At 41.5% G+C, this 26,390-nt stretch overlaps 1 protein-coding gene across 8 annotated transcripts in view; it reads left to right on the top strand.

The window, feature by feature from the left end:
• The first annotated feature begins 739 nt into the window (after positions 1-739).
• The window catches only part of LOC138359250 (calpain-B-like), a 28,585-nt gene continuing 2,934 nt past the window's right edge, over positions 740-26,390 (top strand). The window contains exons 1-13 of one of the 8 annotated variants that reach the window (XM_069318265.1): positions 3,134-3,340; positions 4,107-4,531; positions 10,784-11,166; positions 16,556-16,735; positions 17,358-17,427; positions 18,163-18,280; positions 19,379-19,513; positions 19,956-20,124; positions 20,850-20,969; positions 21,843-22,025; positions 23,249-23,413; positions 23,711-23,903; positions 25,917-26,080. In XM_069318265.1, coding sequence (XP_069174366.1) covers positions 10,999-11,166; positions 16,556-16,735; positions 17,358-17,427; positions 18,163-18,280; positions 19,379-19,513; positions 19,956-20,124; positions 20,850-20,969; positions 21,843-22,025; positions 23,249-23,413; positions 23,711-23,903; positions 25,917-26,080 — 1,665 coding nt within the window. In that variant the 5' untranslated portion in view covers positions 3,134-3,340; positions 4,107-4,531; positions 10,784-10,998. The other 7 variants (XM_069318267.1, XM_069318263.1, XM_069318264.1 and 4 more) reach the window with 7 other exon arrangements.

The raw sequence follows: 26,390 nt of genomic DNA, 5'->3' as shown, positions 1-26,390 counted from the left end.
CGCCAGAGGTGTTGGGCCTGTATGACGCCAGAGGTGTAGGAACTGTATGACGCCAGAGGTGTAGGGACTGTATGACGCCAGAGGTGTAGGGACTGTATGACGCCAGAGGTGTAGGGACTGTATGACGCCAGAGGTGTAGGGACTGTATGACGCCAGAGGTGTAGGGACTGTATGACGCCAGAGGTGTAGGGACTGTATGACGCCAGAGGTGTAGGGACTGTATGACGCCAGAGGTGTAGGGACTGTATGACGCCAGAGGTGTAGGGACTGTATGACGCCAGAGGTGTAGGGACTGTATGACGCCAGAGGTGTAGGGACTGTATGACGCCAGAGGTGTAGGGCCTGTATGGCGCCAGAGGTGTTGGGCCTGTAAGGCGCCAGAGGTGTAGGGACTGTATGGCGCCAGAGGTGTAGAGACTGTATGACGCCAGAGGTGTAGGGACTGTATGACGCCAGAGGTGTAGGGCCTGTATGGCGCCAGAGGTGTTGGGCCTGTATGACGCCAGAGGTGTAGGGACTGTATGGCGCCAGAGGTGTAGGGACTGTATGACGCCAGAGGTGTAGGGACTGTATGACGCCAGAGGTGTAGGGACTGTATGACGCCAGAGGTGTCGAGACTGTATGACGCCAGAGGTGTAGGGACTGTATGACGCAAGAGGTGTAGGGACTGTATGACGCCAGAGGTGTAGGGACTGTATGACGCCAGAGGTGTCGAGACTGTATGACGCCAGAGGTGTGGGGTCTGGGTACCTCCACAGGTGTTAGAGAACATGCGGGTGTTGGCTAGGCTGCACACCAACACTCCCTCTGTGTACTAGTGGACGTCTGTATAGGCCTCATCTTACCGCTCGTCCACCTCTCACGGTGAGCTATTATGTAGCTTTATTTGTGTTTATGTAAATGTTATTACGTATCAACATGTAGATGTTCTCGTGTTTATATGTGGGGCTGGTATTCACCCCTTCCCCTCCCCACACACATATTAACTATCGGAGTAGTTAACAAATGGAATGCATTAGACAGTGATGTGGTGGAGGCTGACTCCATACACAGTTTCAAATGTAGATATGATAGAGCCCAATAGGCTCAGGAATCTGTACACTAGTCGATTGATAGTCGAGAGGCGGGACCAAAGAGCCGAAGCTCAACTCCCGAAAGCACATGTTAATATATTTTCAATAAAATATTCTTATTAATATGTGGAGAAGCACTAAGATGAATGTTGACACCATTTGTCTATATGTCGTATGCAAAGCTATAACAAATATAATAAGATATTCACAAGGAGGCGAGGAGAGAAGCACCAAGGTCAGAGACATTGTGTGTTGCAAGTAATTACGAGGTATTAATTCACCAAGATAGAGAGGAATGCTGAATTTTTCCATTTAAGGCCTGCACTCCCTAAACTCTGTATCCTAATGCCTGTACCCATCATTGATGAATTTATTATTCCTGAAATTCATTAGGTGTAATTTGTATTATGCATTTGGTAACTTAAAACTTGTACTTTAAGATTTATATCGTACAATGTGTAGAATAAATCATAGGGGAAACAATTCAGAATCAAACCTGCATTGTGAATCATTGAGCGTAAAGTACATATTGGATTATGAATTATTTAACCTCAAACTCGTATTCAGGATTATATATATATCTATATATATAAATATATATTATATATCCGCCATCATTAGGCTACATACTCGCCAAACTCAACTTTACTATACTAAATAAGATGACATTATCCGCTCCACAACTGACTGCACAATTCGCTGGAGAATAGTAACAGAAAATAAATACATAAAATAAAATCTAATACATAATATAAAATAAATAAAATAATACATAATATAATACATAAAATAAAATAAAATCTAAAGTATGACTATAAGTAAACAAAAACAGAGCAGGAAAGATATATATCTAGCGGATTACACAGGAAATATGACTCACTCCCGCGAGGGGCTGCCCACATGAGCCCTGAAGGGAAATACAGAATGTAAATGTACGCTTTCAATGATTTGCCCTTGATAGGCTAATTCAGATGGGTTGTTTAGGCTTGTAGGCGTCTGATGAGGGAATACAGTAATACAGTTGTGTATTTTTTTTACAGTAACATGTTGTTGTTATAGATTCAGCTACTCGGAACAGGTTCCAAGTAGCACGGGCTATGGTGAGTCCGTAACTTACCTGGCACAGGAGAGGGGCAAGTAGCACGGGCTATGGTGAGTCCGTAACTTACCTGGCACAGGAGAGGGGCAAGTAGCACGGGCTATGGTGAGTCCGTAACTTACCTGGCACAGGAGAGGGGCAAGTAGCACGGGCTATGGTGAGCCCGTAGTGGACTTACCTGGCAAGGGAGTGGTGCCGTCTCTCTGTACAGTAGCAAATCGAGAGAACAAATATGGAGGCTCCACCTGACTAGACCACTTGTTCTATCTTGTGCCAGTACTAACCTAACCTACCAGAGGACTCAAGAACAGAAAACGGGACAATGTTTCAATTTCGCGAGCCGCTACCATATTCTAGAAGGACAGTTTTTGGCCTTAGGTAACGTATACGTTAAAATGCGACGTCCTATTTCAACACTGCAGGATCGGCTAGCCTTATCCCGGGTTATATTTACTGCTATGTGAACAGAGACGGAAGAGAGGGTTGGGGAAGGCACCAACCCTGAGGAAACATGCCCAAACGTTTCGGCCTGTGAGGATACAAAATCATATTCATTTATCTGCCCGAAACGCTGCGCGTACTAGTGGCTTTACAAGCATGTAATTACTATGCTTTGTATCCTACAATCCCAATGTACCTTCCTGTATATATATAAATAAATAAATAAATATACTACTTGGTTATGCTGACTGCGTATAGGAATGAGGAAAGATGTGTAGGGGGCGGGGAGGGAGGGAGGAGTTTCTTGACGTCATGTCTTCCAGGAAGGAGTCACTATTACTTCCTCAGATGAGAGTACCCTCTTACGTTTTAGCCACGATATTCCTTACCCAGTTGTATCGCCAGCCAGTAGTGAACAGGACGTGTAGTTAAAGCACTCTTCACCACAGCATCACCAAAAACAGCCTCGGCCAACCATATCATAACAGCACTCTACAACAGTGCCTGCATGGTGGTTACATCACTCGCCACCATACTATCGGCGTTGTTATCACTCGCAAAAGAGCGCCGATAGACATATACTGCAGTGTATTATACGTAATATATATATATTCCAATGTCGGGCCCTGCAAATACGTTACTAATGAAAGTGTAAATTTCTCCTAAGTATCCCGGAAAACAGAAGTTAGGACACCGTTTTCTTTGGTGCTGACCTTGGCCCCACAGAGTAAGTTCCTTACATGTTCACTCTAAACGTTTTGTAGTATAAATAACACAATTGTACTGGCTGCCTGTAACTGTAACTTCGTCGGAGACAGGCAGCCTGTATATATATACATACACGTTAAGTACATAACGAGATATCCCCACCTGAAAGTCGAACTATAGCATTTTCCCAGGATTCAATCGTTCAACAGTTAACTAACTCCAGGGTACTAATGTGAACAGAGGAATAAGGTGAATGGAAACGTATTTGACCATTTCTGTCTCACCCGGGATTCGAATTCGGCATTCCCGAGTATGAGTCAATACCGAACACAGCTGTACTACCGACACTATCCCATTTATCACGTGTTGGTCAAGTTGCGTTGGAACTGCAAATGTTTAGGCTACAAGTGTTTAGGCTGCAAGTGTTTAAGCTACACGTGTTTAGGCTGCAAGTGTTTAAGTTACAAGTATTTACGCTGTAAGTGTTTAAGTTGCACGTGTTTAGGCTGCAAGTGTTTAAGCTACAAGTGTTTAGGCTGCAAGTGTTTAAGTTACACGTGTTTAGGCTGCAAGTGTTTAAGTTGCACGTGTTTAGGCTGCAAGTGTTTAAGCTACAAGTGTTTAAGTTATACGTGTTTAGGCTGCAAGTGTTTAAGTTACACGTGTTTAGGCTGCAAGTGTTTAAGTTCCAAGTATTTAGACTGCAAGAGTTTAGCCTGAAAATATTTTAAGTGCTCATCAAAAGTGTTTTAGCTGCAAATGATCATCACAATTGTATTTATCAGGGGGTAGCCCACAGGAGGACCCCCAGACCCACACGTGACCACTGTGGGCCTGCAACCCATATCATTCTAAAATGAAAGTACTTATAACGACCATCGAATCGAAAGTGCGAATAGAATCACTCCACCCAGGAAATTCTCACAGACTGTCGGACCCAAGACAATACATTCACAATTCGGAGATCTAAAATGCTATTCATGCCCGTGCCACCTTGCTGGTGACTAAACCTCTATCAATCAGTCACATTGACGCGCAGATAGAGGATCTTCGCTCTACAGTAAGGCTTCAGCTCTGGGGGCCAGACACTACTCAGGCCTGCCGATCATTTTGAAGGTTGAGCCCAAGTGGCAAGAGGCGTCGGAAAGCGCTTTTAGTGTGCAACATATCCGGTTACGAGGCAAGTGGATTCTGCTAAGTCCCAACATTGGTGAATATCCCGGTATTTTATACATTTATATCCCTTTAATTTGCTTTAATAAATCAGTGTAAATAGCCTGATTTAGCCCTTGATGTACCCTTTACCAAGTGATAATTATAAATAAATGAAAGCATTTGATAATGTATTATAAGAAATAGAGATAAAATATCACTGTTTTAAGGGTGACTATTTAATTATTCTCTGATTATTATCAAGAATTATATATGTATTAAAATATAGGAAAAGAAATAATTAAATAACACATATATAACGTTTAGAGCAAAAAACAGAGTATACCCGGATATACTTAATGGTGTGAGAGTTTTGGTAACACTGTTTACCGTTCTTGTGAAGTGCGTGATCTAAATTTAGACTGTGGGGTCCCAACACTTCATGTGTATATGTGTTTATACTGTATGTGTAGTATGTGTGTATGTGGAGGGTTGCGGAAGGGAGGGGCCGTACCATTACAGGTGACTAGTGCCTGACACTACCTCGGCCAGCATTTCCCAGGAGTGCATAGTAACTTGGGCACTTACTGGCGACACTTCACGGACTAGCTAGCATCCTCGGCACTCACTGGCATCCCATGGCACTGGCATCCCATGGCAATGGCATCCCATGACACTGGCATCCCATGGCACTCACTGGGAGGAGGGTAGTGGTGGGGGAGGTAGGAGAAGGTATACATAATCGGGAACAGCTAAACTTATGCTTATCGACGTCCCTCTAGTTAAAACCAAGGTCTAACCATCACCAAGATCCATCCCACAACCGTTAATTAACTCCTGGGTTACCCATTTGCTGTTTGGTGAAGAGAGGCATCAGATGCAAGAAAACGACCGCAGTGACTATTCAGTCATTTATCAGCTATATTTCATCTATTGTGTATTTGATTTACGATACCTTGCGTTATGTGTAGTTTCTTGCGATACCTTCCCAAGTATTTCTTAGTCCATTCTCCTAAACTGAAAGTACTTACAGTAACCATGTGGGGAAGTACGGTACACATATGTCGTGATGAACCAACAGAAAAGTAGACTTTTCTGTTATTGAATTTGGACACACCGTAAAATTTTTTATATTGATGATGCTAATAGAACCTAAGCTAACCGTCCTAGGCTTAATACACGCTATCTGAGGCCTAATATAGTACACATATGACTATATTATATATGTTAAATATAACCGAAAAAGTAAGATTAATAATTCTAACACGAATTTTCTCAATATTTCTTATGTTTCTTTTATTCTCAAAAAGAAATATTGAGAAAATTCGTGTTAGAATTATTAATCTTACTTTTTCGGTCATATTTAACAACATATGTTTACAAGAAAGCTACCAAAATATACGACTATATTATACTAAACCTACGAATATTTAAGTTTGAAATTTAGCTTTATTTTTTCGGACTATAACAATAGTACAAAAAGTGACTGACTGGGGCTCCAATGATTGGTACTTTCGATCACATAGCTACAAAAAGTACTCGGAAGGCTGGTGGGTTGTTCTTAGTACACATCTGGTGTGCAAGCACATTCTTGGTGTCGGTTCCCAGTACAGCTGTGGTTGTTTTGGTTGGTGAGTGAGTGCCAAGTGCTGTTGGAGACCTCTGGCCCCTGCTTCCTTCACCAGTCTTCCTCCCTCAGTGCTCCTGCTCTCGCTCATAGCAGTCCTCCTCACCGTAGCCTACTCTCGCTGTCACGGCACGGTTATTTAAGCTGTCACGGCACCGTTACTCTCTACTATCGCTGTCACGCCATGCTAACTCAAATATATTGAGTAAATTCCATACATTTAGTGTGTAAATCGTGTGTTTTTTTAATAGTGTGTTTGGTATGACCTGAAACAATAAGCAGGGCGAGCTCTGAAGACTATATCAACAATAGCAGTTGCTATGATAGACGATCGATTTCGACTTGGATCAATTATCATGCACCCCATACCTATCCTGTGGGGCTGTAGTGGAACAGGTTACAGAGGTACATAATAGGCTCAGGAACTGAACCCCAATCTGTTCACCTCAAGCTACGATGCTTCTGAACCTTGTGTTGCAATGTAGTGCGGAGAACAGCGAACGATAGTGTGCACGGGTAACCCTGAAGAACATACCTGGCAGCGCGGAGAACCAGGACGGAGTTCTGGTATGATTGTCCCTGAAGAAACAATAACTAACAGTAGCCAAAAGGTTCTGGCAGCCTCCACCAGCAGACGCCGAGGTGGTAATACGTACCCCATTCTTCAAATTTAAATTCTTTATTCAGGAAAAGTACATACATAGTTGATTTACAAACATAAAGTTGGATTTATAGATAGAGCTAGTACATACAATACCTAATGCCACTAGTACGCATAGCGTTTTGGGCAAGAGCTTCACTCTGTATCCCTCTAATGGATTTGTTTTCTCAGTAGGATCTAGAGCCTGTACTGGCATGATCATTATGACCTTATAGTAATGATGACGTAGATGGGTACTCAGTTACTCACCTCTTAGATCCTATTAAGTATATTGGGGTCAGGATAAAGATTTGGGATGGGACGGGGGTAAGGAATGGTGGCCCACCCACTTGGACGGTCGGGAATTTAACGCCGACCTGCATCAGGGGAGACCGTCGCTCTACCGTCCACCCCGAGGAGTAGTCAAGAGATTACTTGTCCTCTCGTGTATGTTTGATTTTTATTGAACAATCAGAATTTCCTCATCTTGTCGATACGTCTAAGTATGTCGTGACCATGTCCCCTATGTGTCTTTGTTTCTCCAGTGCTATAAGTGCAATATACCGCTAATATTAACCTGTTAAAGTGGCTCTTTAACAGGCTAATACTTGTATCAGTCAAGTCCAACAATTTGATTGTTGTGGCTTGTTTATTGTGCACCCCATACCCATCCTGTGGGCGTTGGTGGGCCCCATACTCATTCTGCGGGCGGTGCTGGGCCCCATACTCATCCTGTGGGCGGTGGTGGGGCCCATACTCATCCTGTGAGCGTGGTGGACCCCATACCCATCCTGTGAGCGGGAGTGCAAAGGTTTAAGTGACATAATGAGTTCAGAGCACCAGTTGGCCCATGCGAGGCAACATTAATATAACAGTCCTTAAGGTTTTACTAATCCGGCTTATTTTTAGTGGATTAACTGATTCCGTTAAACTTGTGACGTATGTGGCTAGAGATAATCTTCGCAGTTATTTAGACATTTCAATATTAAAGTAGCGTGCGAACACGGGCCAACGTTTCTTAACCTGGCGACCATTTTAGTTTGTATTCGAAAATAATATTTTTGCATTTTACACGTAAATTACGCGCCTAAACGCTTTCTTAATAACATTGCTACAGTATATAATAATATGTTATAACCAATCCTCCAGAAATGATAGTAATCATAGTAACCATCGAGTAGTAAGTACAAAAGTACTGCTGGACGCAGAAAAATTAACAAAGCAGCCTAATACAAAGAAACCTAATCTAAGCAATCCTAAGCCTATTATAACAGGAGGGCTACTAGGCCTATGAATGTTTGAGCTTGCTTTTTTGTTGCTTGACAAAATTAACAGCACAGAGCATTGCTGGCTGCAACCGTCCATTTTTGTACGTTTGACCAAATAGTTGTTACAAGTACTATCGTTCCAGGAAGGTGAACTGGTATAGATATATGTCCTTTTATGGCAACGTCCTGTTTAGTGAGTATTTATAAACATTGAAGCTGATTATCTGTGATGTTTTGCGTGTCGCAGCCGGGGTCCGGTGTCATACACCAGTGTGGCAGCATACAGTGGTAGATAAGGTTGTTGTTGTTATAGATTCAGCTACTCTGAGCAAGTTCCAAGTAGCACGGGCTATGGTGAGCCCGTAGTGGACTTACCTGGCACAGGAGCGGTGCTGCGGTAGATAAGGGCCGGGGTGCCGTTAACAAAGGGCCTTATCCACCCAGGGTGTGGTGCCCTTATCCACCCAGGGTGTTGTGCCCTTATCCACCCTGGGTATGGTGTCCTTATCCACCCAGGGTGTAGTGCCCTTATCCACCCAGGGTGTTGTGCCCTTATCCACCCTGGGTGTTGTGCCCTTATCCACCCTGGGTATGGTGCCCTTATCCACCCTGGGTATGGTGCCCTTATCCACCCTGGGTATGGTGCCCTTATCCACCCTGGGCATATCAACACACTATTCCTGGCGGCTATTATGACCGTTTTACACACTGTTTACATGTGTGTTACAACTCTAGTATTTCCAGTAAACTCATGCGCACTCAATTCATAAACACGTCTCCCTTCTCTTGGCAAAGTGCCCAGATTTTCGCACCATGCTGGTTCAAGATTTTTTATGGATTATAACATGTTTTTGGTATTTTCCTCCGCTTTATGGCTCTATTTTTTATTATCCTCACATTGTTTAGTGGTATTTATTCTTACATTGTTTAGTTCTGACATTGAACTCTGTAATTATTCTTCCCAAAGACGAATATCAATCTTCATTTCCGCTTGACAGTCACTCATGCAGTGCGAATTTGTCTCATTGTGCCAGAGACATGCATCTCAATACAGCTTGATTGGTTTGGTGGTGGGCTTAAAGCCTATCAACCTCTGGAGGGTTATTAAGACCAGTGACAACTACTCTCTGACCAATCAACAAGTATACTTCAGTGCTGAACGTAGACCAGGACTAAGGTTAACTCAGTGTATACACACAAAGAAATAGGGTTCACCTCTGGGTGTACATATCCCCCTGTCCTTGGTGGCTAGGGAGTGACACCTATTCTTAGCGGGTCAACAACCTCTTTAAGTCTAGATCGCGTACGTGTAGCCAAGATAAATACCTTTTGTCCATGCTAAATATCTCCCAATGTTGTGGTAAATGAGAACTGATGAGTTAGCCAAAACTTTTGCTCGTAAAGAGGGACTTTATTAGCATCTTGGACTGCCTTTGAGCAGCCTGAGGCCAGCAATATTCCGGGAAAAGACGTTAGGCTTTATTTATGACTTAGGACTTTATTTAAGAGTTTGAAAGACGAGGCTATACTGAAGTAGGTCTTGAGGAACCCGTCCTCGCAACTAAAACGTCTCATTCTGTAAGTTATGGTCCCCCATCGTACTAATTACAAAGTACTATGAAAACTCGCGGCTCACATATATATCCACGTTTTCTGTTCCTCGGTTGGTTAGGTTAGGTGGGTGGCTTGGGTTCGGTCGTTTCTGGTTAGGTTGGCACTTTGTATTTTGTACGTTGTGGCAAATTAAGACAACCAGCTGGTTGAGGCGTCTACTTGCTGCTAAGCCTTATACCTTGCGCTGGTTCCGGGGATCAATGTCCTCACGGACCGGACGGATCCCCCTTCTGGTTGGTGGTCTGGTCAACCAGACTGTTCGACGCAGCTGCTGGCAGTCTGACAGACGAGTCGTGTTGATCAGGTATCAACACGGCTGTGGCCTCACGCCTGGTTGGCAACCTTGGCTATATTATTCATTAGATGAAGTCAAGGAATGCGTACGCACTTACTTGTACTCACCTCGTTGTGCTTGCAGGATCGAGCTCTTAGCTTTATAGGGGACCTTTATAGGGCAGGAACTTTTGTTGGGAATTAAGCGGCAAGAACTTTGCAAGGACTTGGCGGAACTTTGCAAGGACTTGGCGGAACTTTTCAAGGGAATACTTGGCGGGAACTTAGTAAGGAATTATTTATGGCAATTTAATGTGATATTTAAATGTATTATAATTTATAGAGAACTTTAATATAACATGATTATGCTTAGTATCGATCTCCTTAACAATCTTTTAGATTGGTCTATCACGATGGTATATTTTGGTACTACACATACACTGGTGCCACTCACACTGGTATCTTCCACACTGGTGTCATATTTACACAGGTGTCATATTTACACAGGTGTCATACACTGAGGACATACAAAATATAAATTGTAAAGTGTAAAATAGCCTCCCTGATCCGTCACCTCACTGTTAACGAGGCTAGCAACAATGCTAAATATCACCACAAATTAGTATTAATAGCCTACTCTACTTGCTGCTAAGTAGAGTAGGCTATTAGTGTTAAATATCACCACAAATTAGTATTAATAGCCTACTCTACTTGCTGCTAAGTAGAGTAGGCTATTAGTGCTAAATAAAGACAATGCTAAATATCACCACACATTAGTATTAATAGCCTACTCTACTTGCTGCTAGTTCTACCAGTTGCCCTTTCGTGAAATACTTTAACCATGTTATTTGCGATTTAATTAATGAAAATATTGTATATCATTTACAGGAAGCTTTAGTGTCAAAGAGTGTAGCCTGCTAAGCTTGTGATCTAGTGTTTGGAACTGTCACCAGGGCTACGTAAATAGACGCTCAATATCGCGCATGAAGGCCACATGTCCTTGATATGAAAGCTAATAAACTGTAGAAGTTAAAGCAGTATTATTGAGTGGTGTGGGTAGTGTGTGTGTGGCGGCGGGGCAGGACAGGAGGAAGCCAGGCAGGATGCCCCTGACAGAGGTGCGGGAGGCACCCAGCGTTTGTAAACCCAAGCAGGATGATGAACGTCATTGCCGCTGCTATAAGGGTCATGGCGCCGGTAAACACATGGTCGACGACGTGGAGGCGCCCTCCCTTCAGAAGTCTACATATTACAGCCGCGTCTCCAGCGAGGTAAGCTTCCCTTCTCCATATGTATCGTCACTGTAATGTCCCAAGCATGCCACCGTGAATAGCTGTATGACAAATGGACCTGGCGTCCCTTTCTCACCGTAGCGGGTTACGGGAAGGTCCTGGGATCAATTCCCACAGTAGAACTGAAGTGTTTGAACACCGTTTCCATGATTTCCAGTTCACCCAGCAGTAAATAGGCCCCAGGGAGATAGGCAACGACCGTGGGATGCATCCTGTGGAAGATCAGTAGGTGCCCAAGGGGACTCATTAGTAATCGTACCAAGTTTCTTGTCTTTGACTATTGGAAACCATATCAGGGGCATCCGCGTGAGACCAGTTCCCCCTCATAGACCAATTTACCCCCATTTTCTATTAGTCTCTCATCACAATTCCCAGCTCTATCGAGTTCCTGCTGCTAATCCCACAAGGTTATGCCGTCTCATTGTTCTATTCACATCTCTCGTCCAACAACTGCCATCCTGTATCCTCCCCGACACTCAAATATTTCGCGTGTTCTTCATTTCAGACGAAAGTTGAACAGTTTGTCTTACACTTTTAATGATCCTGACAGTAGAGGTAGTAGCAATAGTAGTAACAGTAGCAGTAGCAGTAGTAGCAACAACAGTAGCAGCGGTGCCTGAGCGTGGCGACTGGTGGAGGTACAGAGTAGCACCTTGCCAGACCAGGAGGAAAGGTGTGCCAGAAGCCTCAACCCGAGCCTAGCACTGCTCTCCTCGCTCCTGTGCCAGGTAAGTCCACTACGGGCTCACCATAGCCCGTGCTACTCGGAACTTGTTCTGAGTAGCTGAATCTATAACAACAACAACAGCGCTGCTCTCCACACATCACTAAAAACAGTCAACACGCCACATTAACACCCTCAAACCCCCCTATCTTCCCCTCTTGTCTTGCGTGGTCATCACTACCACCTTCCTCCCAAACAACTCGTAAATTTAATTCGGCTTGAAGAAGCGTACAGCTATAAGAACAGTTAAAACTTGGTGGAACAATTACAAATAATTAAGAACAGGGTCTAACTTTGAACAGATAGTTTTAAGAATATGTACAAAGCCTAAATCAAGAACAAGAAACAAATTGTTAAAAACATATTCACACGCCACTGCATGTCTCCTTCCTGGAACTTAATATTAGTCTGGAATTGTTTAATATAAGTTAGAATTCAATTAACTTTATGAATAAAAGGGCGGACTCATATCTAAAAAATGTTTTCAAAAAATTTAAATTAGATAATTAAATGTCATGCCGAGCGTGTATGTAGTTGTATTAAGTTTAATGTGTTTGGGATGAGCAACGGCTCTTGGGCCCCACCTCTCTAGCCGTAAGCGACTGCTGTATAGGTTCTGAATTTATTTATACAAAAGTTCTCACATTCTTGTACAACCACAAGCGGGCAAATCCTTAGTCCTAATTTAATCCCCATAATACGACCCGCCAAATCGTTTAACAACCAGGTACCCATTCACTGCTGGGTGAATAGAGGCTACAGTTAAGGATTGGCGCCAAGTAAATCCTCCCCATACGAACCCAGGCCAAAGCGCTCGCGAAACGCTAGGCGAGTGCGTTACCACTTTGCCACGAGGAATAATCTAAGAGTTGGCTTCACCTCTTAGAGCGTTCCATTTATTCACGTTCCTGGACACGAACAAAAGTGTGTGTGTGTGTGTGTGTGTGTGTGTGTGTGTGTGTGTGTGTGTGTGTGTGTGTGTGTGTGTGTGTGTGTGTGTGTGTGTGTGTGTGTGTGTGAGTGAGTGAGTGAGTGAGTGAGTGAGTGAGTGAGTGAGTGAGTGAGTGAGTGAGTGAGTGAGTGAGTGAGTGAGAGAGAGACAGATAGAGACAGATAGAGACAGAGAGAGACAGAGAGAGACAGAGAGAGACAGCGACACAGAAAGATAGTGTGAGCGTCTCACTTTATATGCATAATATATAACAAAGCAATTATTCAAAACTTAAATGAATGCCGCACACATGCACACACACAACTTGCAAGCGCTGAGGTGTTGAGAAGAGCCGTGTATGGAGCTACAGGAGGGCGGGAGGCAGACCTTGTACCTCAGAATCCTCCCTATAACAGTCACCATTTTCCACCGTGGGAAAATTAGCAGGTAACTTCCGGTAACATCCTGTCTGGTTCCTCACTGTATCGTTCAGGGCGACGGGGAGTTACCAGTACCTGGTATATGTTTAACCCGTATCGTTTTCTTCTATAACTCTCAATCTCCATTTATTCCTACAGGCGTATGTGTTTTAATGACTGTAAGATTAAATTTATGAAGAATAAGGATATGTATGCACACTTTTGGTCTAGGGGCGAAAATATATACTCCGAATAGGAGGAAAATGGTTTCCGTAAGTTGAGGAGTTTTTCAGTAGTTAGGTAGTGTTCGCTCGCGGGGGCGGGTTCCCACTCACTATTTCTGGGGAAGTGTGGCGAGGGCGAGCAACCCTGTTTATGCTTCCCTGTCACGCTGCTTCCAATTTTCCTCAAATCTTGGAAAATCGAATATGTGAGCTCAGCAGACAGCAGTATGCGGCGCCCTTGTTGACCCACCGGCTGAATACCGTGTTTAGTTCAAAACGAACGCAGCTTTCAGTTTTTATTGGTTGCCAAGTCAGCCAAGAGATAAATTTCCCATACACACCGGTATCAATGTTTAAAAATAAGTATTATTTTTCATGTTGATGTCCATGTCGGATATGATGTATACGGATGGATGTGGTATAAAGTATTGTTTATGAGGACATTTAAAAGCGGATTTTCGTGAATTTAGCAAATGTTGAAAACTCAGACCTGTTCGACCTCTTGCATTTACAGAAAATGGGAATTTCAGCGGTTACTTTGCCAATACCAAGGATTCCCTGTATAATTGTTGACCTTACAGGTATACATTCCTTTTATTCCTCACGTTAGTTCTTGCGTAAAAATGGTCGAGAAATGCGCAATGATTTTATCATCTGAAACGTCATGAAAGCATTGTTAAAACCAACCAACCAGAATGTTCAGTGATGTGTTTTTCCCATTATGGGAGAGGAAGAGTGCCTCATAGTGGCACTATAAGAGTGTCTCGACTAAGTACCGAGGACGCAGCTTACAACAAGCTTGTAAGAACTGAATAAACATCGACTATCATGAGTTAATTATTACAAACTCTGCCTTTATTTGATAAGCCCGGCTTACATTGTGTCCCAGTATTTAGCCTTTTTTCCCCACGTACTCCTCAGTCTGATCTGCCTTTAGTGTGCTTCTTTCCAAAGTGTTCCTTCTCTGCCTCTCAGTTAGCTTCATTCGGTGTGTTATCATGCAGTGAATTATCTCCGTCAAGCTTCTTTTTAGGCTTTCAAGGGAATGTGTTATTTTTTAATTTGACGACCAATACTATAGAGCATAATTCTTCTGGAATAACAAGTGCACAATAAGGTTTATATTGTGGGAGATGACCGTGCTACAGGTGGTGGTTGTTGTTATTTTAGATTTAGCTACTCTGAACGAAATGTCCATGTAGCACGGGCTATGGTGAGCCCGTAAATGTGACAGGACGTTGGTTCTCTTCCATAGATATATTCACTGAGGTGAACCTCTTTTCCAGGGCTATATATACTCTGATGTGTGTCCCGCTTCTTGCTTTATATGCACCCAAGAGTTTATCTTAGTTCTGGAAAGGGTTTAGAATGAAAGGTATATTTACCGGTTGGTCAGTGAGCTATTGTGGTGGTATTAATAACCCTTCGGAAGTTGATAGACCTTAACAGCCCTCCGGAGGTTAATAAGCCTTAAGCCAAACACCAAACCTTTTTGCGTCTTATAAGACCCACCTGAGAACCAACTGCCTGTTCCACCCCTCACCTCTGGCTTATCCATTCCATATTAGCCCTGAAAAAGGCTCATCGAGGGAATGTGTTAATAAGCTAGGTTAAAGCTCTGAACTTAACATTTTCCTAGTAATAATTGAAATAACTAGGCAATTGGCCAATTACCTGAAGTATTGTGATTGCTTTTTTATTCCTGAATTGTATCTTGATTGATTAAAATGAAACCTCTTGTTTATGTATGTTATTGTGAAATTAATTGCTGATAGTAGGCTATTTTCGTTTTAAATTTGTTGCTTTTTTCTTCTCTAACGCTGTAGAAAGCTTTATGTCTGGTTTCCTTGTAGTTATTTTGTTAATAGTTGTGTTCGAATCTACATAACTTTTTCAGCTTATTTTTTTTTTAAATTGTAGCCATTACTGGAAAAGCAGAATTGCTTTCTTCCAGTATATCCTGTTTCTTTTATATGTTCACAGTATACGACGTGTGGACTTCCAGATGACAGCGCTGGCTATGTAAGGATCATAATTTTGCTTTGAGACTTACGCATGTTGTGCCCTTCATATAAGATCCTAGAAATAAATTCAGATCCACATAAAGATAAATGCAAACGTAATACAGAACTTAAAATCAAACAGGACCAAATATACGGGTGATGATCTATATGACTAAAAGAATGGTTAACGTTCGTCTGTCGTTGGCCCAGGACAACGTCAGACGAACGGTTAACGTTCGTGTTCGTGTATCGTTAGCCTAGGACAACGTCAGACGAACGGCTAAGGTTCGTGTGTCGTTAGCCTAGGACAACGTCAGACGAACGGCTAAGGTTCGTGTGTCGTTAGCCTAGGACAACGTCAGACGAACGGCTACGGTTCGTGTGTCGTTAGCCTATGACAACGTCAGACGAACGGCTTTTCGTGTATCGTTGGCTGAGAACAACGTCAGCCGAACGGCTCAAGGTTGTGTGGTCGAGTTATGTCTATGTAGTTTAGATATGAATAACACATCAGGGGTTCTATCGTTAAGAATGACAACTGTCACACTATATTAATAATCGAACTTTGTACTGTATCTCATTTATTCTCAACGCTAAAATGTTCAATGTAACTAATTATTCACGTCTGACGCCATAGACATAATCCGAACACAGCGTACACCGCCTCCCAGCGTGACGTCGGCACAAAGGATGATTTTATACTTAAACCAGATTATTATTAATTAACTCATCCACAGGACAATGAGCTTTAAGTAATTGGAATTTACTAATTGTCGTGTATTATGAAAATCATCTATTCTGTACTTTTATCATACGAAATTGTGCTCCATATGTAATGCAGCATTTGCAAATGCGAGACAATTTGTTTTAACCAATTGAAATAAGTTTATTGAGGTAAAATACACACAAAGGGATGAGGTAGCTCAAGCTATTCTCACCCCGTTCAGTACATCGTGTTAATACATACATATAAACACATCACAAACAATAAACGTATTACCGAAAATTCTGAGAGATAAACATATGCATTTCCTCCTTTACACTATTAACCAATCGTTTTCCCCCAGTACACGCAGAACCGGATTGTTAAGGGTGGTTTGAAGTTGGCCAAGAAGGGCTTCCGTACCCTGAGGGACGAGTGCTTCAAGGCCAAGAAGATCTACGAGGACCCGGAGTTCCCGCCCAATGACTACTCCATCAGCTTCAACGGTGTCACCCGCAGGTCCTACGTCTGGAAGAGACCCCGCGTAAGGCATTATATGTCGTTTCTATAGGGCTGTTGTCGTTTCAGATTTAGCTACTTAGAACGAAGTGTCCATGTAGCACGGGCTATGGTGAGCCCGTATCTATAGGGGCCCCTAACTGCTCTCATTATAGGTTTTTGTTAACTGATCAAAAGAGTACCTCACGCTGAAGGAAAGGGATTGCGATCACATCTGATCCGGAAAAAAGGGATAGTGAGGGATATCTCACGAGGAGGGGACGATATCTCATGAAGGGATGATATCTCATTAAGATATATAAAGAGGAAGGGATGACATCACTGCCTTCTTAAGAATACCTATGAAAAATGTTGAAGCTCTCCTGTTACAGTAGTTAATTATACTAGTATAAGAATATCGCCCTGGTTTTAGCGTGAGTCTTAACCATATATTACAGTGGTTATCACCACTTTCTCCTATGTAGTTTATGCTTTTATTTCTCGCACTATATTAACATTGCCACTCAGTTGACCTCGAATTGGAGACTTATTAGCCTCCAATTGCCGGGAATCCTTTAATAACAGTGGACTTAATAATGGCAACGAATGACAATGCCTTAATTCTTCCCCAAATATCATTGAAAAAACGTTGGTGTTTCTACTTCCAGGACATCGTAGACAACCCACGGTTCTTCATAGATGGTGCTACACGGTTCGACATCCAACAGGGTGAACTGGGTAGGTGACAAGATTTTCATTTTACTTTCGGGTAGAGCTTCCATGCTGTGGTTTGGCAACACTGAATGCAATCTAACTCTAGTTCCTGGTTTCGACCCCAAACATTCAGTGAATAACGTGGCAACTGATTGTATAAATACAATCAACTACATTATACACTCATGGCAACAATGCCTCCAACGAATTATTATTCATCTGACTCCACGACAGAAATCATTTTACTGACTAATGTTTGGATAATGTGTTATTATTTCGGCTTAACTTTACAATTAAATAGCACAATTATTGTGAATTAAAAGGAATCAAACCGGAGGGTATAGAGCTCTGTGGCCTAGTGGGATCACAGAACTCATTCCTAGTGGAAGAAATATTCTTAGTCCGACTCCTATTACTTATCCACATGCATACTTAACACAACAGACGTCAACATATAACAGATCTGCGTGTATATTTTTAACACGGGGTGGGTATGGGGTGCATAATATATAAATGACATAATTGAAATATATATCTTCTCGCGAATACTAAATATCGTACACAAGACTGTCCGCCAATGGATTTTTAAATCCTACTTAACCCTTACCTAATCTAACGCACCCTAGCCTAACATAGCCTAACCACCCTAGCCTAATACAACCTAAACGTTGCTAATCATCCTAACCTAACGACGTATACGGGTTTGACAGTTTTGTCGAATTATTTTGCGTAGGATTTGAGCATAATCCTTTCTCTCAGGTGACTGTTGGTTGCTGGCAGCCGTGTCCAACCTCACTCTCAACCCTCAGCTGTTTCATGTGGTGGTGCCTTGCGACCAAGGCTTTACCGACCTCTATGCCGGCATCTTCCATTTTAAGTGAGTCCCTGTTATTTTTAGTGAGTCCCTGTTATTTTAAGTGAGTCCTTGTTATTTTTAGTGAGTCCCTGTTATTTTTAGTGAGTCCCTGTTATTTTAAGAGAGTTCCCTGTTATTTTAAGAGAGTCCCCTGTTATTTTAAGTGAGTCCCTGTTATTTTAAGTGAGTCCCTGTTATTTTAAGAGTCCCCTGTTATTTTAAGAGAGTCCCCTGTTATTTTAAGAGAGTCCCCTGTTATTTTAAGTGAGTCCCTGTTATTTTAAGTGAGTCCCCTGTTATTTTAAGAGTCCCCTGTTATTTTAAGAGTCCCCTGTTATTTTAAGAGAGTCCCTTGTTATTTTAAGAGAGTCCCCTGTTATTTTAAGTGAGTCCCTGTTATTTTAAGTGAGTCCCTGTTATTTTAAGTGAGTCCGTTATTTTAAGTGAGTCCCTGTTATTTTAAGAGTCCCCTGTTATTTTAAGAGAGTCCCCTGTTATTTGAAGAGAGTCCCCTGTTATTTTAAGTGAGTCCCTGTTATTTTAAGTGAGTCTCTTATTTAAAGTGAGTGCCGGTAATTCCAAGTGTTTAATTTTAAGTGTCAATAATCCTAACACAGTGCAAAGTATTTTATTATATATTATATATATATTATATATATTGCTGCATCATAAAGTCATAAGTGTCTTGAATGATAATAAGTTTGCTCAATTGTATGGGAATTATCTAAGAATATGAAATGATCTTTTGAGATATTTTTTTGGGTGGTCTTGTGTATATGATTCTGAACTAACAATTTCCTGGTGTCTCACTTTAGCGCCCTCACCAGAGTACCTCTTGGATAATAATTAAAAAAAAAGTGAGTAAATATATCTGATTTACAGATGGGGAAGTTTGCAACTCATGCATGTTATCTAACATTAAACATTCACAGTGCATACTTCAAATCCTTAAGACAGTTTGAAGTATATACTGTAAATAGTAAAGTTCCCAAGAGTTTTAAGTATGCAATGTAAATACCAAAGTTCCTAGACAGCTTGAAGCATGCACTGGAAATGACAAATTTCAAAATAATTTGAAGTATTGTAAATAGCAATGTGTATCTATTATAATGTCTGCAGATTCTGGCAGTATGGAAAATGGCAGGAGGTGGTGGTGGATGACATGCTGCCCACGTACAATGGACAGCTTGTCTTCATGCACTCGAAAACCAAAAATGAATTCTGGTGTGCTCTTCTGGAGAAAGCATACGCCAAGTGAGTACCACACACCGGGAGAAGCGGGATTCAAGAGCTGTAGCTCAACCCATACACGTATAATGTATGTGTATATAACTAAACATTGTCAATACTGGTGGTCTCGCGACAATAATCTATTATGGAATATTCCCGAAAGATATAATTGCAGAACTTTCAGACGTTTGACTGTTATACCTAATTTACAAATACAATATAAACTTATGAAAATGTAATAAATAAACATTTACATTCACAATAATTACTCAACATTCCCGCCCCAATCCATCCCCTTAAAGCGAGTACTCATATATGAATGAATATATAATACATAAATACTCATATCACGAATGAATATATAATACATTTCTATAATATACTGACCTGTCAAGCGTTGAGTGTCCATATAATGTCCATTTTAATGTCGGAAACATTTTGAAGCAATGTATATTGTCCCACACAGGATGTATGGAGGATACGAAGCCCTCCGAGGAGGCAACATTAATGAGAGTATGGTCGACCTGACAGGAGGAGTCGTAGAGATGGTTGATCTCCATAACCCCCCACCCAAGCTGTTCTCCCTCTTGTGGAAGGCTTACCGTAGAGGCGCTCTCATAGGCTGCGCTATAGAGGTATGACCATTACTCACCTAATTGTGCTTGCGGGGGTTGAGCTTTGGCTCTTTGGTCCCGCCTCTCAACTGTCAATCAACTGGTGTACAGATTCCTGAGCCTACTGGGCTCTATCATATCTACATTTGAAACTGTGTATGGAGTCAGCCTCCACCACATCACTTCCTAGTGCATTCCATTTATTAACTACTCTGACACTGAAAAAATTCTTTCTAACGTCTCTGTGGCTCATCTGGGTACTAAGTTTCCACCTGTCCCCCCTTGTTCGTGTCCCACCCGTGCTGAAGAGTTGTAAAATTAAGTAGCGCACTGTTGACACCACTACACAGTAGGAAAGGCGGGGTCCAAGAGCTAACAGTTCGATTTTGCAGACATAAACAGTAATTACTGCTTAGTCGTTACTCATTTTACACCTGCTTCAATACAGGTGTGAGGTTCTCTCACACCTGTAAGAAGCAATAAGATGCTTATCTTAACATACTAAGAAGGTTAGGCGAGGTCGGTGTTTTCTATGAAGCTTTTCAAGGTAAACTAAAATATTCACAATCAATTAGTATGTCACATATGCACAATATTAACTATAAGCAAGTGCGAGAACGGGTTGCAACGAACACACCGACTAGCACTAAAAACCCAAACATATATACGTTGTGAATTAGTGAATTATGAGTGATTTATGGTCATATTCAATGAGGCTCACACTAGCTTGTTCCTCATTTCCTCAGCCCAACAACCCTGCAGTGCAAACTGAGAGTATCCTGCCCAACGGTCTCATAATGAGACATGCCTACTCTATCACACGCGTCACTGTGGTAGATATTCAGTCTGTCGGACCTAAAGTGAAGGTAAGACTCATTCAGACTTGTTCCCAGGCGGAAGTTTACGGTCCCATGCAACTGCTCCACGTGAAGAATGTGAACTGTGTAGCCTGCTACTCCACAACCATCTTTGTTTTTACCAGCTAAATTTTGAAAGGAAATCGAATTAAAAAAAATGAAGGATCTGAATTGAAGCACACTCAGTGTATTCACTTGTTTGTGCGAGATGTTTACAAGAAATTGAAATGAGACGTCGAATGAATTTTGTCAAACTGTTAATATAAAAGTTGAATAACTTTAGTAAAACAGCCTAATTAGTCATCTAATAGTTGATTTTTGTTAGTAAAGCATTAATATATACAGTAGCTTTAATTTACTAAATGCTATATTACTCAACCCATATCTATGTCATTAAAAATAATAATATACTTTCTTAAAATCAACGCGGTAGCCTCTTGAATAATTTTTTTAAGTCGTTCCTCTTGCAAATTGTTAACCTGTAGAGATGCAGAGCTTCACATTTTTACTAATTGATTTGCTGTGTTTATTACTTACAAGAGCAGTTTCCATTAGCTTTTTATCCCTTGTCAAAGGTGCTATTTATTAATGCAAAATTGTTTACTCACTTGATTTTCTGATTAAAAATATTATATATAACGTATATCGGAATTTATCATTTGTTGCAAGATTTTTGAATGGCACCATACAATGTTTTTGTCAACTACCCCCCTCCCCCCCGGAACAATACCAAAACTACTACCATAAACAATAGTGTGACTAACTCATAATGGTCTCCCTTAACCATGGTTCCCATTTCCTCCGGTAATTCTGTGACCATCCGAACGTGGGACTCAAACTCTCTCACACACACCTTTGTTTATCCAAATATTTGACTTGCAGAATAACAGACATTCCGCGCCCTTCATCAGACCTCGCCTCCAGGACGCCTTGGCCACTATGAACAAGTCGCTGGTGGGTGCTGGTTCCCCTGTGAGTGCGGCCACCAGCATGCTCAACAGGTTCCACCTCCCGTCCTCCCTAGCCTCTTTAACCAACTGGAACCTTAGCCTGGCTTTTCCCGAGGTCAGTGTGGAGGATCTACGCCATTTTCCCGACTCGTCCGCGTCGAACCTCTCTGAAGCTTCGAATCACAAACTATAACATTTGCGGGTTTACGGCTCATTCTCAATGATGAAATTAAAAATTGGTTTACTCAGAATTATATAATATATATATATATATATAAATGTTGTATTTTACCTTGTAAATTGATGTAAATATGATTCTTATATTCTATATTATTTAATAAAGAAAAAAATCACACAAAGTTTAGCATAAACTAATTTTTAAGTTAGAACATTCAATATACGTAGTTTACGCACATTATTTTTTGTTAGAAAATATTAATTAATAACAAGTTAATTTAATTTGTATTATGTACACAAATAGTTTTGTGATTCGAAGCTTCGACATTGAGGTTTCATGTGAACATGGTAAAGATGTACGCCCTATAAACCACACTTTAATTTGGTGCAAAATGTGCTAGTGGAGACAAACGAATGTTTTATTAGTTACATGATCCATTCCATACAAACTGTGAATTTTTTTTAGTGTTTTAACAACAAATACATATTTTGTATATTTCAAAAAATATAAATTTCATAATAATCACCACCAAACTGAAGTGGCTAGTTTAGAGCGTAGTTAAAACTATGAATATTATTTTAGTTATGTTATTTTGTTTCTGAAATATCTAGTTTTGTATTTAGAATTTTTGTATTATGCAGGGACTTTTGAAGCTGCCACAGCCAAGTGGGAGAATAAACGGCCTTTGTACACTAGTGACTCAGTCCATTGTTTATGTCTCGTGGATTTGGCGCGAGAAACTTCTCCCAACGACATGGGTGACGCACTCTCTCGAGTGTCTGTGTACACCAATGCATTGTTCCTTTAATCAATCTGGATAATTTTTCTCACTCACGAGTCTTGCGGTGACTAGTCTTTATTATTCCTTTGGAATAGATCAAATTATTCCAGATCCGCTGTATCATTACGTCATGTCTTAGCGAGTCTTATGGGTCTTTTGGGATACTATTTTATGCACTTGATACACCTGCATTCACCTACATATTCTGTATAATTATTATTCAATAGCACTGGCGATGAAAACCTTTACCTTGGTGCTAGTCCTGTTTTCCGTTTCAAGTTAAGAAAACAGTGATCTGTATGACAGTCATTACACCAACGTCGTTTGTACGACGCTATACACTTCCTTCAGATAATTCTTAATTTTTGGTACACCTTAGGGCAAGGCTGAGTTAGTCCGTCTGCACAACCCTTGGGGTAATGAAACAGAATGGAAAGGTTCGTGGAGCGACAAGTCACCAGAGTGGGCTACCATCGCTGACCAGGAGAAACAACGTCTTGGTCTTACCTTCGACGACGATGGAGAGTTTTGGATGAGTTACCAGGTGGGTCCATGAAGGAGAATTGCGAGCACCAAGTGTTATTTTGTATTGTGTCTATACAATCATTTAATATTCAAATGTATTATAAATGATACACCTACATGTGTAACACCAGTTGATGTTGTAGAATGATTAAGTTGTTGTTGACCGGGGATGGTCGAAGGTTACTCGGTAGTGGGCAGGAATTGGAGTACCAAACGCCCACTGCTTTTCCAGGGTTTTATTATGAAAATATATGAGCCTACCGGCGTCCAACACATGCCATAATTGAATAGCAATAACGTGATTGTCAATATACAGGACTTTATCAAGAACTTCACGTGTGTTGAGATCTGCGACGTAACTCCTGAAGTGTTTGACGACGATAACAGCGATGATGAAGGTAATGGTCACCGCCCTCCCGCCGAGCAGGTGCAGAAGAGGTACCAGATGGTACTGTACGAGGGAGCCTGGGCGTCTCAACACAGTGCCGGCGGCTGCAGGAACTTCATTGGTGAGTGACTCAACGTTATAATTAATCGACATTAACAAAAAAATGTACATAAATTGTACATTTTGTACATAAAAAATGTACATAAACTCCCAGCTACGAAAATAATAAAATAGAAAATGGACATGCAAAGCATACTTCTATATGATAGAACAAAGATCAATCACTCTGAAAAGCACTTGTATTAAAAATAATTATCAAAAGAAAGCAGCAATTAATTCCAGAAGGCTGCACAAGTCAAAATATTGAGTACCTAGTTATTATACTGCAAATGATTTGACTACAGACTGAGGTGGTCGTAACTCCTTTAAGTAACCCTGACAGAAGGACAGTAAACATAATATGTTTAACATTATATATATGATATAACAGTATAGTGATTGATGTATAGGAATACGACCCCGGGACGCCGTCAGGTCCCGGCTGGGTCAAGGTAGGTCAGACGTAGTGTTGATGTTATTGAGTGATGATATTATTGATGTACTCTCGGCATTATGTATCCGCCCACCGACACTGCTCAGACCTTGTTAACTGATTGAGGGTAGTGTGTAGACATAGGAACTTGCTAACGACTCTGATGTAGTTGCTACAATATCATTCAGAATGTCACTACGAGAGCATAATGAATGCATAATGCCAAAACAAAACTAGTTTCATGACAAAGTCGAGGGACATATGCCTGAAATGTAGTGGGCAATGAAAAATACGAAAATACGATAATCCTGAAATTCAGTTGTGCGCGCCACGGGTATAGGTCATATTTGATATTACGTAATTTAATGCTATTCTTAGCACAATGATCAGCACAATCAGGTCCAACTGGTTCGAATCCCGCGGCAGGACAGAAAAACGTTTCCTTTCACTGTTGTGGGTAGCATCTTTGAGTAGAAGGGAGGGGGGGGGGGACCTAGATGATCCTAACAGATATCCTGTCCCAACAATGGGAAACCAATCTGTAGAAATGAGAGTAATGAATTTACTTCTGGGAGAAGGGACACGCCGGACAGCCTACTGATAAGAGCTGCACCCGCGAGGTCACTGGCGGCTGGAACTAGAACTCAAGTCTTAAATCTGTTGAAAACGAGGTACAGCCAGTGTTGCATCTTGACAACTAAAGGATGAAAACAGTTAAAAGCTTAAAGGTTCAGGAAAACACTAGTTCTGCCCACTGGATGGGGGGCGGTGTAACCTATCCACCGCTGCCCACTGGATGGGGGGCGGTGTAACCTATCCACCGCTGCCCACTGGATGGGGGGCGGTGTAACCTATCCACCGCTGCCCACTGGATGGGGGGCGGTGTAACCTATCCACCGCTGCCCACTGGATGGGGGGCGGTGTAACCTATCCACCGCTGCCCACTGGATGGGGGGCGGTGTAACCTATCCACCGCTGCCCACTGGATGGAGGGCGGTGTAACCTATCCACCGCTGCCCACTGGATGGGGGGCGGTGTGCAGGACAAACATATCAATTGTGACACTAGCTCTCCACATATGTCAGTTGCTTAATTTAGAAACTGTACTTGTGGTCGATCTCGAACCCATTGATGATGTGACGACTTGTATTGAATTTTCTAACTAGCTCATCAAGATTGTAACTTGCTTAGCTAAATGAATTGTGGGGTTCAGTCCCTGAGCCCATTATGTGCCTCTGTAACCCTTTCCACTACCGCCCACAAGATGGGTATGGGGTGCATAATAAATGAACTAAACTAACAACGACATTGGTACATGAACAGTAGCCTAAACAATCGTATGAAGCGGTGCAGGAAAAATATTATAGAAAAAGACAGCACAAAGATTTGAGGAAAGGAGAAGATTGAAATACAAATTAAATATTGGGAATAGAAGTGAAGGACTTTATCACTATAGGGTTCTAACAAGAATGTACATTGTCGCAGAACACCTAAGAATGTTCGATAACACAATACTGTATCATTACTCCCATGCTAAATAGTTTGAAGCTGTGTAATAGATCTTGATGTGTAATATTTACATTACGCCCTCACCATTTTCAGACACATTTGCCAGCAACCCGCAGTACACCGTCCAGCTGGAGGACCCAGACGTGGACGACGACGACGACCTCTGTACTATGGTCGTCTCCCTCATGCAGAAGAATGTCAGACAACTTAAACGTTATGGGGTTGACTACGTCCCAATTGGCTTTACGATATACAAGGTGCGTTCAAATAACAAATACTACGATAAACAATTACAAAATATACACATAATTTGTTTGAAAACAATAATATTTCATAAAAAGCTAATAAAAAATTAAACCACTTCCTTGTGAAAGTATTTCAAAGATAAATATTAAATAAGTTTATGGACTGTTATTAAATTTATAATTATTTTCTTGAATCAATGATAGGTCTTTCCACTACATCCCTCAAGGAGGAATTTCAGATTCAGGGTTAGTACTGGGGTATAGAGTTTTGTAAGTGTGAAGACCACGAGAGAATGTATGGAGTATGTTTCGTTGTGTGAAG

The sequence above is a fragment of the Procambarus clarkii genome, chromosome 90 (genome assembly GCF_040958095.1).
Source record: "Procambarus clarkii isolate CNS0578487 chromosome 90, FALCON_Pclarkii_2.0, whole genome shotgun sequence".
Lineage (NCBI taxonomy): Eukaryota > Metazoa > Arthropoda > Malacostraca > Decapoda > Cambaridae > Procambarus > Procambarus clarkii.
This window is presented reverse-complemented; position numbering and strand designations above follow the sequence as displayed.